The sequence below is a fragment of the Saimiri boliviensis genome, chromosome 5 (assembly GCF_048565385.1).
Source record: "Saimiri boliviensis isolate mSaiBol1 chromosome 5, mSaiBol1.pri, whole genome shotgun sequence".
Taxonomy (NCBI): Eukaryota; Metazoa; Chordata; class Mammalia; order Primates; family Cebidae; genus Saimiri; species Saimiri boliviensis.
The window spans coordinates 133,927,531-133,942,252 of record NC_133453.1 but is presented as its reverse complement, the minus strand read 5'-3'; the positions used below and the strand labels follow the sequence as shown (position 1 = coordinate 133,942,252).

The following is a 14,722-nucleotide window of genomic DNA, read 5'->3' as shown; positions in this document are numbered from 1 at the left end:
TCAGTCTTAACTCTGGATGATTTCAATACACACATTTAAAGCTACCCACACTCTGGCCTCTGTCCCCTCGAATTCCTCGCCTCTGGTGCCCCGTGCATTGCCCTGCCTCAGTCACTTTCTCCTCAGTCACCACCCTCTATGAACTCAAGCATCCCACTCTGACCACCTCCGCTGATTTTCTAGCTCTCTCCTTTGAGCACATTAGTTCCAGAAATCCTGAGACCCCCACAACCCACTGAACAGATTGCCTCTGTCCTTCTATTGTCTTCCCTTCCCTCTTTACCCTGCCTGGTTCCATAGACAAACCCTGTAACCGCTTCCTGTTCACACTTTTGAATCCCCGACCCCTCTCCAGCTTCACCACCCTCATATGGCAAAATCCCAGCCCTGGTTAATCCAGCTCTGTGCCTACTCTGCAGCTGTGCCAGCTGGTAAACGAGTCTGGAGGCAGGCAAGCCCACAGAGGGATCTCACTTTACCTTCTCAACCATCCCAGCAACTGTCCTCTACCTTCCTGCTGTCTTCACCCTCCCAACAGCCACTTCTTCCTGCCCGCTCTCCTCAGCCTCCAGCATCTCCTTAAGTATTCATTTTCAGCGGATGACACATATTCCTAAAGTTCACTAAAAAAACCAGAAGCAATCGGAAGAGACCCCGCACACTCACACCATGTCACTCACCTTGGCATCCCAGCCTTCCCCCAGATGTCACAGATGAACTGTGCTTGTTCCCAACACCGACCCCTCCACTTGCACTTTCTCAGAGCCCTCTAACCAACAATTCTCTCCAGCCCCTGCATTAATTTTTACCATATTATCGCATCAGCATGCAAAGCAGGCTATTATGTAAAAATCAAAAACAAAAACCTTGACCCCTCTTGCCTCTCTAGCTACTGTCATTACTCTAACCTCTTTTAGATCAAAACTACTCCAAAAAATTGTCTGCACTTGCTGTTTTCCTCTTTTCAGTCTCTCCTGAGCCTATTCTCACTCACGTTTCCCCCTCACAACTCCACCAAAACTGGTATCACAAGCATGCACGCTGCTCAGTTGAACGTCAGCTTAAGCCTTCATCTTCCTTGACCTATCAGCAGTAAATAACCCAGCCAAGCACTTCCTCTCTTCACTTGGCTTTCAGGGCAGCACACTCTGCGTTTTCTTTACTTCAGGGACTGTCCCCCTTTTGTTTCCTTTGCTGGTTTCTCTCTCCTCATCCTCCGAACTGCTTAACACTGGGGTGCAGTGGTTAGTCTTTAGTCCCCTTCTCGTTCCTGTCTTCACCTACCCCTGTGGTGATCTTAATCCATCTCATGGCTTTAAACATCACTGATGACTCCAATCATCTCCAGTCCAGACAAATCTCTCAAACTCCAACATGCAGAGTTGATGCCAACTCAGTACTACATTTGGATGCCTAATGAACAACTCAAACTTAAGCCCCAAACGAATCCTCCAGTCCTCACCACCCCAGCCCCTGCTTCTTCCACAGCCTTCCCCATCTCAGAAGGAAACTGCTTTCTACTAGTAGCTTAGCCCAAAAGTCTCCGGAGTCATTTTCAATTTCCCTATATCTCACTCTACACATTTAATCTAACAGCAAGTTTTTTTGGCTTTACCTTCAAAATATATCCAAAAGCTCCAACTGCTTTTAACCACCTGCATTTCCGACTATCTCTTGCCTGGATTATTCCAATATTTCTGACTGGCCTCCCTGCTTCTATCCCTGCCTCTCTATGGTCAATTCTCAATATGGCAGCCAGAGTAAGGCTGTTAAAACCTAAGTCAGATGGTGTCACTGCAGAAACTCGCCCAAAGGCTTCCTCTCTCACTCAGAGAAAAAGCCAAAGTCCTTTCAATGGCCTGTAAAGCCCTGGCCACTTTGGTCTGCTGCTGGCTCTCTGACCTCACCCGGTCATACTCTCTCCTTGCTCCTTTCCCAGGCTTCCTTACCACTCCTCTAATAGCCTCTGAGCCTTGGCACTCGCTGTTGCCTCTACCAGCAACTCCCTTCCTTTATGCCTTTGCTCAAATATCATTTTTTCAGCAAGGCTTTCTCTGATCACCCTACGTAAAACTGCAACCTCCTACCCTGACATCATTCCTTTGTTCCTACTTTATTACTGTAGCTCCTATCTCTTTAGAATAAGCCGTAATTTTCCTGACTTCTTGTTTTGTCTCCCCTGGCTAGATGGTCAGCTCCATGAGAAGAGATCTTTTTCTGTTTTGCTCTCTAATATCCCAGTATCCCGAACAGTGCCTGACATATACAGTAGGTACTCAAATCTGTTGAATACACGAATTAAAGAAATAACAAGTTGATTATATACATATATTTAAATCTATCTAGCAAAAAATAAGTTTGTAATACTAATATGATACAAACCTTATTTATGTTAGGTAGATTTAGTAGTAACAATGCATTTAGTTACTATAATGCTAGTGGTTACAATGCAATGCAGAGTAGATAGAATCACTACAGTTTTACATGCAGCATTTATTAAATATATTAAAAACCATGACTTTGATTTCAGATTGGCTTCATGGAAACTGCAGCCTCCTCAGAAGTACTTCAGGAATTCTGTAAAAATAACAATTTAAACTGCCTAAAGTATTATAGCTTTCTTTTATCTGTGTTATAACATATTGGGGGTTCTACTAACTGCACGGTGAAAAAGTCCTGACGCTGGAAAAGACTACAAACCACCCTAGACTATGCTAGTTACTGGTTCAGGAGCTTACCAGCAGAAGCAGCATCTGCAAGTGAATCATGAGTCTGATTCAATACACCATCCACAACATCTGAGAAAAGGGAAGCTGTGTCCTGTGGGCTGCTGGCCACGGCCATTTGGAGAACATGCCTTTGAAATTCAGCCTCCTTAGCGCGAAACACAGTGAGGATCATAGCATTGGCAGAAAGCAGGGAAATAACTCCAGTGACAGGGGGCCAGTCTTCACCAGGGTCCACATCAGCAACCTACATCAGAAGTTCTAATTAGTTGAGAATATTACTGTCAATATGCCTAAAGAATGTAGTGTAGTAAAAGACAGAATAACCATTTTCCTAAGGATTACTAACGTGAAAACTATGAAAAAGATAGACTTGATAATTATTAGAGGTAGAATAGTCCTAATAAAGATTAGGACCCTTTATTAATGATCTAATCTTTCCATGAACAAATAAGTAAAACCTGATATTACCAGGAATATTTGCTAGGTATTTACTATGTGCTCACTGAATCCTCACACTCGCCTTGAAGTAAAAATAAGTATTATCCCCATTTTATAAAGGAGGGATTGAGGTTGAGGCAAAAGTAACCTGTTTAAGGCCTCCTGCTTAGTAAGAGAAGAAGCCAAGCATATGTGACTTTTAAAACCATTCACTTAAGCATGAGGCAGAAATTCCACTTGAGGGATTTATCCAGAACATACAGCAGGCAGCAGAGCCGGGACCTAACCCAGATCACTGACTCCCCAGCCAGGTGCTCTTTTCTTCAGAGCACACAACTCTTAGAATAGCACCTGTCCAATGACTATCCTATTTTTCTCCAGACTACTTTACAGTGGGAACCAGAATACAGATCCCTTCTGAGAGTATGAAGGCAAAAGACTAATAGGGTGAGGAATTTGCTGGTAGTTTAAAAATAATCATCACCATTAAATCAAATCTGGGTATGTATATGTGCCTTTTCAGAAGACATTTCTCAGTCTGTGTAACTACTGTCCAACTACTAAGTTCCACAGTTATATTACGACTATTATACTATATCTAATTTTACAGTTTAGCAGCTTTTTCTTAAATACTTATATAAAAGTAGTAAATATATAACAGAACACTTAAAAAATAATGAGAAATCACTCATCACTACCCAGACCAACTCTTTCTTCCCTATGTGAATATAATTTAACTTAACTGGATTCTCGGTACATGTAATTTTATAAATGATTTCTTCTCTAATGAGCATTGCTGTCATGATACTATAATGTCGACAATATAATTTGCAAAGGCATCATCAGTTTCACTAAGACTATATCGTGTAGGGCATTTATAAACACACTTATTTCACTTTACCATATGGAGGATACCTACCAGGTGTAGCTCTTCAGCAGTCAGCCTGCTTACCAGCTGCTGAAATAACAGCCTCTGAGTTGATACGCTCTCCTCTGCACTTTGTAGCATCCAGCTGTCAGTGCCCAAAATGCTACTTGTCGGGAGAGACCAGTGGGCCACTGAGCCTTTTAGAAAAATTCTTACTGGTTTCTGAAAATGTCTCTGATGCATGGCCAAGGGCTCTAGAGTGACTATCCAAGTTTCTTGAATCTCTTTGCCTACTAGAAATAAAGATTAATTAGACCAAAATGCCAAATTGAAATTTAAAAAATATTAAAATTCCAATATAAGGGATACTAAAAAAGTTTAATAAAAAAAAAAAATCAACTTGCCAGTTGAGATATTGCCACCTAGTTGAACACTTCAACTCTTATTCTACTGCCAAGCCATCATAGCAAGTTCATTTAGCACTACAGGAAAAGCCATAAACAAATGAAATTACAAAGCCAATATGTGATGGCAGAACTTCTCAGAAATTATGACTTAGGAATAAGTATTGAAGGCCAGACGCCATGGGTCACACCTGTAATCCCAGCATTTTGGGAGGGCAAGGCCTGAAGATCACCTGAGGTCAGGAGTTAAAGACCAGCCCGGGCAACATGGCAAAACCCTATCTCTATGAAAACTAAAAAAAACCAAACCAGGTGTGGTGGCTCATGCCTATAGTCCCAGCTACCCAGGAGGCTGAGGTGGGAGGATCCCTTGAGCCCAGGAGGTTGAGGCTCCAGTGAGCTGCGATCTAAGCTGTGATCGTGCCACTGTACTCCAGCCTGGGAGACACAGAGGGAACTTGTCTCAGAAAAAATAAGTATTCAAGCAATGTTTACTGCTTATAAGAAAGAAGACACCAATTCTTAAATCTGTAAAATACAGTGCATCATATCTTATGAGGAAGTTAAATTCTAAAGCTGTGTAATGAAATTAAATAAACAAAACTACTCTTGAAAATTTCTTAAACTGCACATAATGTTCAACATAGTCTTATGTATATATCTCTATGCATTCGTGTGAATATATAATGTATTCAGAAATGAAATTTACCATATAGCAAATCATATGGTGAAACAAATTTAATGAAGAATACAACATGTTGGCTTTTCCTGTTAACAAGCATGATTTTGGGTTTCTGGAGACCAATTTATTTCTTTTTAGTTGACCATTGTTTCTATATGGTCTTCAATTTATCAATCTCCTCTATGAGGCAATGAAATCTTATGTACTTGGGCACCTGAACAATATTACCCTTCTTTGAGAATAGCTGGGAAACTTTAAAATCAATAATTCACTTGTAAACCCAAGTGAATTCACTTGTACACAGGCTGGCAGTTGTACCGAATTGGAGTTCAAATCTTTCCTATGGTATCTCTGATTTTGCCTTGATGTCTTTTCATTCTTTCATTACAAGCATCACTGAATACCTGGGCTGTGAGAAATGCCAGAGAAGTTAAGAGCATCTTTGAAGAAATGAATGTCACTGAGATTTACAAAAAACAAAAACAAAAAAACCCTTAAAATATTATTTGCTTACCTTCAACAGGGAGAAATAACATTCCTTCCATTCGTGGAAAGGAGGCCTCATACTCAGGAGAATTATAGAGCAAACGGTTTAAAGTAGCATCAGTTGGCAGTGTTGAAATCCACGGAGAGAGATGAGGTTCACTTGACAGCTTTTGTTCACCCCTGAGCAGCATTTCCCCAGCTTTAGCAAAGTCCCAGCTAAAAGATTCGGATGGCAAGACAGTGCCACCTCCATGATGGAGCAGCTCACAAACAGTCCAGTATCCAAGGTGGTCTGGGGATTCCCACAACTAAAATAAAATGACAGACAACCTCAGGTTACTGTAAATTAGGCATTCACAAATAAAGGAAACCAGGAGAAAGTAAAGTTGATACCAATTAAAGGATCGAATTACACAACCCACATATTTGCTAAGCTAAATAGAAATAATGGCCAGTATCCAGTTACTATGCAGCCCCAGAACATAATTACTACCTAATATGCCTTTGAGAAAGCATTCATTTAGTAAAAATACCACCTCATTTACGTTTTCACTCAAGGAACAGAAAGAAGTGACACAAATCACTGGGTATAAATCATAAAATACTGGAACACAGAACCATTATACATTAACAAAAATAACTTTTTTTAAAGTCAGTCTTGACCTGTCACCCAGGCTGGAGTGCAGTGGTGCAATCGCAGTTCACTGCAACCTCCACCTCTCGGGTTCAAGCAATTCTCCTGTCTCAGCCTAAGTAGCTGGGATTACAGACATGTGCCACCACGCTGGCCTAATTTTTGTATGTTTAGTAGAGGCAGGGTTTCACCATGTTGGCCAGGCTGGTCTCAAATTCCTGACCTCAAGTGATCTGCCTGCCTTGGCCTCCCAAAGTTCTAGGACTACAGGCGTGAGCCACTGTGCCCAGCCTATTAATAAAAATAATTCTGTCCTATATAGCACAGCACAAAGGTCAGGTGTCATGGGAGTGAGGCAGGAGCACCTCCCCGAAGACGGTGACCATCGCTCTGACTTGCCCACCCACAGGCCTGTGCGGAGACCAGACAAACTTCAGCCTCTTCACATCTTTTGCCCGAACTCTTACCATAGCCTATAAAGTCTGTCCTCTGCCTCTAATCCTTCCTCCATGGTGCTCTAAGTATTCTTCCAAATCACTTCTCTGAAATTCTTAAAGTAATAAAGTAACCCTTGAGCATAATCACAAAGCCCTTCACAAACCCTAAACCACCTTTCAGACACATTGTCTTCTACACTCAACCGTCCCCACTCCTTCTAGGGATATTAAACTCCTTGCTATTTCCTGAACATGCCACATTTTAAGGCTCCCATGTTTTCACTGATTTGTATTTCCTGTGCCTCCTCTTCCCTTTTCACCAACTGAATGGTTATTACACTTCTGCATCTGGCTCAAATCCTGCTCTTTGTAAAAGCCCTGCTTCCCTCCCTCACACACAGCTGGCTCTTCAGTCAACCTTCTTTAAACAAACTTTTATTGAACAACCTCTATGTGCCATGTTGAGGATCCTGAAGTGAGGAGTGGGGTGAATAAAATATAAAATATTTAACCCGGCATCACAATATAACAATATTCAGCTACTATGGGAAAACAGAGGAGGAGCACATCCCTTAGAATATGTTCATCAAGCCCGTTAACAATTATAAACTATAAATTGCTATGTGACTGTGAGGAATAAGAACTAGAAGGGTCTTGAAAGTCAACTGGGGGTCATTCTCAAACTTTCTATTATTGTCAAGTTCAAAGACAAGCAGGGAATTGTCCACAGTCACAGCAAGGCGATGATAGAGCCGTTCAAGAACCCAGGACTGTACTGAATAGACTGCTTTTATTTATTTATTTTTAGTTTTTGAGACAGGGTCTTGCTCTGTTGCCCAGGCTGGAGTACAGTGGCATGAATAAGGCTCACTGCAGCATTGACTTTTTGGACTCAAGCAATCCTCTCACCCCAAGCTTCCGAGTAGCTGGGAGTACAGGCATGTGCCACCATACCTGGCTAACTTTCGTATTTTTTGTAGAGATGGGGTCTCACCATGTTGCCCAGGTTGGTCTCAAACTCCTGGGTGCAAGAGACCCTCCTGTCTCAGCCTTCCAAACCTGGGATTACAGGTAGTAGCCACTGGGCCTGGCCTAGACTGCTTTTAAAATTCAGATCAACCGGCGCCTCGGAGCAGCGGTTCTTGGTGCAGAGTCAGAAAAGCACCATCAATCTTAACGCAGCTGATTTAGTCGGCGCAGTGGGTTGCTCAGATTTTCGGCGCTGAGAATCAATAAGTTGGACGTCCACTCAGAAACCCAATTACAAAGACGGTAAATACAAAGAGCACAGATGGATAAATCTACAACGAAGGGAAGAAAACAGCCAAAAAAAAGCTGAGAACACCCAAGATCAGAACGCCTCTCCCTCAGCAGGGGATCACAGTTCCTCATCAGCAACGGAACAAGGCTTGATGGAGAACGAGTGTGTTCCAATTACAGAAGCAGGCTTCAAAATGTGGATAATGAGAAACTTCTATGAATTAAAAGAACTTGTTTTAACTCAATCCAAAGAAACTAAGAACTCTGAAAAAAGATTTGACGAAATGTTAACAAGAATACACAATTTAGAGAGGAATATAAATGAATTGATGGAGCTGAAAAACACAATACAAGAACTTCGTGAAGTATGCACAACTTTTAACAGCCGAATTGATCAAGCAGAAGAAAGGATATCAGAGGTCGAAGACCAACTCAATGAAACAAAACAAGAAGATAAGATTAGAGAAAAAAGGATAAAAAGGAACGAGCAAAGTCTCCAAGAAATATGGGACTATGTGAAAAGACCTAATCTACGCTTGATAGGTGTACCTGAATGTGACGAAGAGAATGAATCCAAGCTGGAAAATACGCTTCAGGACATTATTCAGGAAAATTTTCCCAATCTAGTAAGGCAGGATAATATTCAACTCCAGGTAATACAGAGACCACCACAAAGATACTCCTCAAGAAGAGCAACTCCAAGGCACCTAATCCTCAGATTCACCAGGGTTGAAAAGAAGGAGAAAATACTAAGGGCAGCCAGAGAGAAAGGTCAGGTTACCCACAAAGGGAAGCCTGTCAGACTTACAGCAGATCTCTCGGCAGAAACCCTACAAGCCAGAAGAGAGTGGGGACCAATATTCAACATCCTTAAAGAAAAGAACTTTCAACCCAGAATTTCACATCCAGCCAAACTAAGCTTCACAAGTGAAGGAAAAATAAAGTTTTTTCTGAATAAGCAAGCACTTAGAGATTTCATCACCACCAGGCCTGCTTTACAAGAGCTTCTGAAAGAACCACTACACATAGAAAGGAACAAACAGTATCAGCCTTTCTAAAAAAATACCAAAAAGAGCATCAATATAATGAAGAATTTACATCAACTAATGGGCAAAATAGCCAGCTAATATTAAATGGCAGTATTAAACTCACATATATTATTATTAATTCTAAATTTAAATTGACTAAATCCCCCAATCCAAAGACAGACAGGCAATTTGAATAAAAAACTAAAACCCATCAGTATGCTGCATCCAGACCCATCTCACATTCAAGGATACACAAAGACTCAAAACAAGGGATGGAGAAGGATTTACCAACCAAACAGAGAGCTAAAATAAATAAATAAAAAGCAGAAGTTACAATTAAGCAACAAAGATCAAAAGAAGCAAAGAAGGACATTATATAATGATAAAAGGATCAATGCAACAACAAGAAGAGCTAAAGATCCTAAATATATACGCACCCAATACAGGAATACGCAGACATACAAGACTTATGAAGAGACTTAGACTCCCACATAATAGTGGGAGACTTCAACATTAATATTAGACAGATCAATGAGACAGAAAATTAACAACGATATCCAGGACTTGAACTCAGATCTGGAACAAGTAAATGTAATTAACATTTATAGAACTCTCCACTTTAAATATACAAAATATACACTCTTACCAGTACGACATCATATCAACTTAGAAGTTTAAACGAAATGTTGGTTGGCTCCTTGTTTGTTATTCTCTTCCCTCATTTTCTTTTATATCTCCATTATTAAGGACAATTATAGGCATACCCATATTTAGATTGCATTCTAGCCCGGGCAATAAAGCAATACCCCCATCCTCTCTCCCTCTTCCTCTTTCTCTTTCTTCCTCTTCTTTATTAAAAAACAAATAAATAAAATAAAATTCAGATCATGACCATCTGATGGACTTTGATAGATTCCTTGATGGATTGAGTGGTTTATGATCAGCATTAAAATTAAAAACACAAAAGGTCCCACGTAATTTAGATAAACAATGTATTGGAGCACATTATCTTCTAATCTATCTAAACTTTTGTTTCAGTTATGCATATCAATCTGGAAAATGCTGTATTAGAATAACTAATTATTATGTGCTGTTACCATCTATGTGTCTATGCTCACTGCTATGGAGAGAATGGTAACCTAGTTCAGAGGTCATAGATCCCGATTAGGATTTTCTGCCAAAGGGACACAAAAATTTTGTTGAAGTTGTTTCAGCCAGAGGATCAGCCAGGAAAAACAAAAGAAAACCCTGCTAATCAAATGAAAAGTTAAGATGTAACTTTATGGTCGGGCGTGGTGGCTGATGCCTGTAATCCCAGCACTTTGAGGGCCAAGGTGGGTGGATTATCTGAGGTCAGGAGTTTGAGACCAGCCTGGCCAACATGGTGAAACCCCATCTCTACCAAAAATAGAAAAATTAGCTAGGCATGGTGGTGTGCGCCTATAATCCCAGCTCCTCGGGAGGCTGAGGCAGGAGAATTGCTTGCACCTGGGAGGCAGAGGTTGCAGTGAGTCGAGATTACACCACTGCACTGTAGCCTGGGCGACAGAGCGAGATACCACCTCAAAAAAATAAAAGCACAAAAACAGCATACTACAGAGTATGGTCACATTTTTCATTCATATGCATATTATAGGGTAAGTAACAGGCATGCCCTAATGGTAGTTTCAAATTTGGGAATTTGTAAATGTCCACTAGACTATAAGCTCCAAGAGAGCAGGGATCACATCTGTTTGATTCCTTAGCATACCTGGCAGGTATGGAACAAATATGTGTTTAATAAATCAAAGACATAGAGTTGAAAATGTGTCAGAGGTCTCTCACCCTCCATCCTATCCTCTATCTTTGCAAATATGATATCCTGTTTCATGTGTCTGGATCCCTCCACTTCTAGTGGAAGTCCAGGTTCTGTTTCTTTCAGTTCTGCTTGCCCGACTGTGAGCTTCCTCCAAGGCAGGCCCTGGATTTTCTCTTCTTCTTTGCTCCCCACTCCTGTATGGAGCACTCACCAATGACCTAAACCAGGTGTCCCCAAACTACGGCCAGTGCCACATACGGCTGGCCCCCTGAGGCCATTTATCCGGCCCCCTGCAGCACTTCAGGAAGGGGCACCTCTTTCATTGGTGGTCAGTGAGAGGAGCACAGTATGTGGCAGCCCTCCAAAGGTCTGAGGGACAGTGAACTGACCCCCTGTGTGAAAGTTTGGGGACGCCTGATTCCTTTTGCCTCCATAGCATGGCTGGGCAGAGTATTTTGAATAGGAAATGATAGACCTTCAGCAGAAGAAAATCCAGGAAACCTTGAGTATCTGATGGGCATTTTTTTAGGGGAAACATAGCAGATGTGAGAAGGGAAGCCTCAGAGAAGACCCATCCCCTCAGTCGAAGGGGTCCTTAAAAAGATCCTGTCAACCCACTTATTTCAATGCTATTCCAAAAAAAAAAGGGAGAAAGAGAAAGAATCTCCAAGAACCATCAAGCCCCATCTGCTAACTTATTTCCAGGGAATATTGACATAAAACAATTCCAGATAAAAGTCCTTGATGAGATATCAATTGTTTCCAAATAAGCAATGTGTTGTATACGGTCTTTAAGGCCTGACTAGCTGCCTTAAATTTTAGTATTTCTAGGATTCCATTCTCCCTGTCAAATGTTTACCATCCCCTTAAACACTTTTTGTCCTTTCCTTTTCTTCTCTGACAAACCACTGCTGTCTTATTTTGCATCTGCCACACCTTTGGGCTTTGTATGTGAAGGCACTTTGAAAATCTGAACACACCATATCATTATTTAAATAGTTGCTCATTTTCCATCTGTAATCTTTTAATTTAACTCACTTCTGGGTTAATGACAGGTATTTCTATTAAGTGGAATTGAATCTTTCACCTGGTGAAACCACCTTTCAAAGCCTTCCCATTAATTCATTAGAACAAAATTCACACTTACGACCTTGACCCTACAGGTCGGCCTCTCCTTGCTAAGTCTCAGCACTCCTTACCTTTTTGTTTCTGAAACATACTGAGTTCATTTCCAGTTGAAATGCTTACACCTGCTCCTCTCTTCACCTGGAATGTTCTTTACCTACCTTCAAGTTCCTCTACCTTCACCATTTAATTATCTGCTCAAAAAGGCCTTCCCCGCAGGCACTATGGCTCACGCCTGTAATCCTAGCACTTTGGGAGGCTGAGGCGGATGGATTGCCTAAACTCAGGAGTTTGACACCAGCCTGGCCAACATGGTGAAACTGTCTCTACTAAAAATACAAAAAATTAGCCGGACGTGGTGGCACCTGATTGTAATCCAAGCTACTTGGGAGGCTGCAGCAGGAGAATTGCTTGAACCTGGGAGGTGGAGGTTGTAGTGAGCTGAGACCGCATGCACAACTGCACTCCAGCCTGGGTGACAGAGCAAGACTCCGTTTCAAAAAGAAAAAAAAAAGCCTTCCCTGGCTACCACCCTATATACAATAACCACCTCCTTCTATTCCCATCCTCTCACCCCGCTTTATTTTCTCCAGAGCATGATTTGAAATTGTCACTTGCTTATCTGTCTGTTAATTATATCTGTTTAATATTACCTTACCATAGAAGGTAAACCTGCTTTGGCTACCATGTCCCCAGCAGCTCAAACAGTGTGGTGAGCACTCAGTGTTCCTGGCTTCTCAATGAGCATGTGTGCAACAATGAAGTGCAATGAGAAGGGTGAAGGCAAAAATAGACACTTATCCTAGCACTCTACAGGAGCAGGAGGCCTCGCTGTCTCAGCAAAAGCCCAAATCAGCCACTGAAGAATTTAGGTTTGCGAGAATTTATTCATTTAGTCAGTAAATACTGACTAAACACCTACAATGTTTAATACACATCTGAGTGGCTGAGCGCCGTGGCTCCCGCCTGTAATCCCAGCACTTGGGGAGACCCAGTCGGGCGGACTGCCTGAGGCCGGGAGTTGGAGACAGTCTGGGCAGCATGAAACCCTGTTTCTACTAAAACTATCAAAAAATTTGCCATGTGTGGTGGCATGGACCTGTAGTCTCGGCTATTTGGGAGGCTGAGGCACAAGAATCATTTGAACCTGGGAAGCGGAGGTTGCAGTGAGTGGAGATCGTGCCGCTGCCTTCCAGCCTGGGCGACATGGAGCTTGTCTTTAAATATATATATATATATTTTTAAAATAATTATATTGTGTGTTCAGATTTTCAAAGTGCCTTCATACACAATATATATATAGTGTGCCAGTTATGTGTATGAACATATATATATATGTGTTATACACATAACACGAAACTAGCAGTCCAGACCTGCTGATTTTATAGATTGGCCTTTAATATGCTAGAGTATATGTCTATGTAGGAAAATCAGGTCTGGAAAGGCAGGTGGGGCCCATATTGTGAGGGGCCTTAAGCAGTAGGTAGTGAGGAACTATCCATTTTGTGGGGAAAACTGTCCCTATTTATCTGTGACCACAGGACTTTCCTTCTGAAGGGATGCAGAGCCACGTTAGACTAGACTCATCTCGGGTCTGTGGCTGTTCTGAGGACCCTGCCGAGTTCTGGTTAGCAAGGGGAGCGCCATGCACGCTGCCTGAGACGATTATGCTCTTACCTTAGAGCATTCGGTGGTATCCACCCAGTAGAAGGTGATTTTTCGGGCAAGCATGACTTCCTGGACTCTCCTAGGCAGCAGCTTCTCCATCACCTGCTTAGGGGCGGGCGGCGGGCTCTGGGCCTCGGACCCCGACACGAACTGCAGCAGCTCCCTCTGCGAGTGCGGACAGGGAGCCAGGAGGAAGACGGCGTTCGCCAGGCCCCCGAGCGTGGCCTCGGCCTCCCTGGCCTCGCTCTCCGCGTCCAGCAGCCTTCTCCCGCTGCTCCGCAGGATAGGCTTGGCGGGGGACGTGATCTCGGGCCGGTCCCACTGGTAGTCCAACAGCGTCTCCATCAGGGCGCCGTGCGTGTGGGTGGCCCTGGGCGCCGGGCCAGGCAGGTGGGAGCGATCCTCGAGTCGGGCCTCCAGCTCCTCCTCGAAGTCCTCCCACGAGCGGGCGCCCAGCTCGCGGAAGTCGGACACGCGAGACGGCCGGCTCCGCGCGCCCTGCGAGTCAAAGAACTTGAAGGCCCAGTGGACCCTGGCCAGGCCGAACCTGCAGCTCAGGTAGGTGAGGAGGCGCAGGGCGGCCCGCCGGACCCGGCTGTGACGAGCGGCGCCTCCCGCGGTGTCCAGCAGCAGCATGACTTTGTGACAGGACGCCATGTCCGCCGTGCCGCCGCCCCAGCGCCCCAGTCCCTCAGTCCCTTGCTTCAGAGAACCGGCGCCAGGCACTGCTCTCCTTCGGAACGCTGGTCAAATGGCTCCCGCGCTCTCCAGGACCTGCTGCTATTGGCGGAAGCTAGTTTCCAAAGTTAGCTCCTATTGGCTGTCTGCTTTACGCAAGTTATGCGACCAACTTCCATTTTTGGTGGTGATTGGAGGGGTGGCGGGGAACACTTGAATCTGATTGGTGAAGTCAGTGACGGTGGGCGGGTCTCTGTGCTCCGAGCGAAGCTTGACTTTCATTGGCCCGAGCCTTCGTTTTAAATTTTAAAGAGGTGGTGCCTCGGGGGCGTGGCAAGAAGTTTCCCCATTGGAAGAAGGCCCGCGTCTGTGCTTAGTGGTGATTGGGAACTGCGGAGCCACGTTTTCCAAGACCCGGGAAAACTTAGTGCTGGGAGGAAATTGAGGATAGTTTAATCTAGCTGGTTGAAATCCCTGTGGACCGTCT

At 43.3% G+C, this 14,722-nt stretch overlaps 1 protein-coding gene across 3 annotated transcripts in view; it reads right to left on the bottom strand.

Moving 5' to 3' along the window:
• Positions 1–14,264, bottom strand: part of TICRR (TOPBP1 interacting checkpoint and replication regulator) — a 53,929-nt gene extending 39,665 nt beyond the window's left edge. For 2 of the 3 annotated variants that reach the window (XM_074400008.1, XM_074400007.1), the window contains exons 1-4: positions 13,567–14,264; positions 5,636–5,915; positions 4,087–4,328; positions 2,739–2,973 (exon numbers count right to left, since the gene is read on the bottom strand). In XM_074400008.1, coding sequence (XP_074256109.1) covers positions 2,739–2,973; positions 4,087–4,328; positions 5,636–5,915; positions 13,567–14,214 — 1,405 coding nt within the window. In that variant the 5' untranslated portion in view covers positions 14,215–14,264. The remainder of the gene's footprint in view (positions 1–2,738; positions 2,974–4,086; positions 4,329–5,635; positions 5,916–13,566) is intronic. The other variant, XM_074400009.1, reaches the window with a different exon arrangement.
• Between the last annotated feature and the right edge of the window lie 458 nt (positions 14,265–14,722).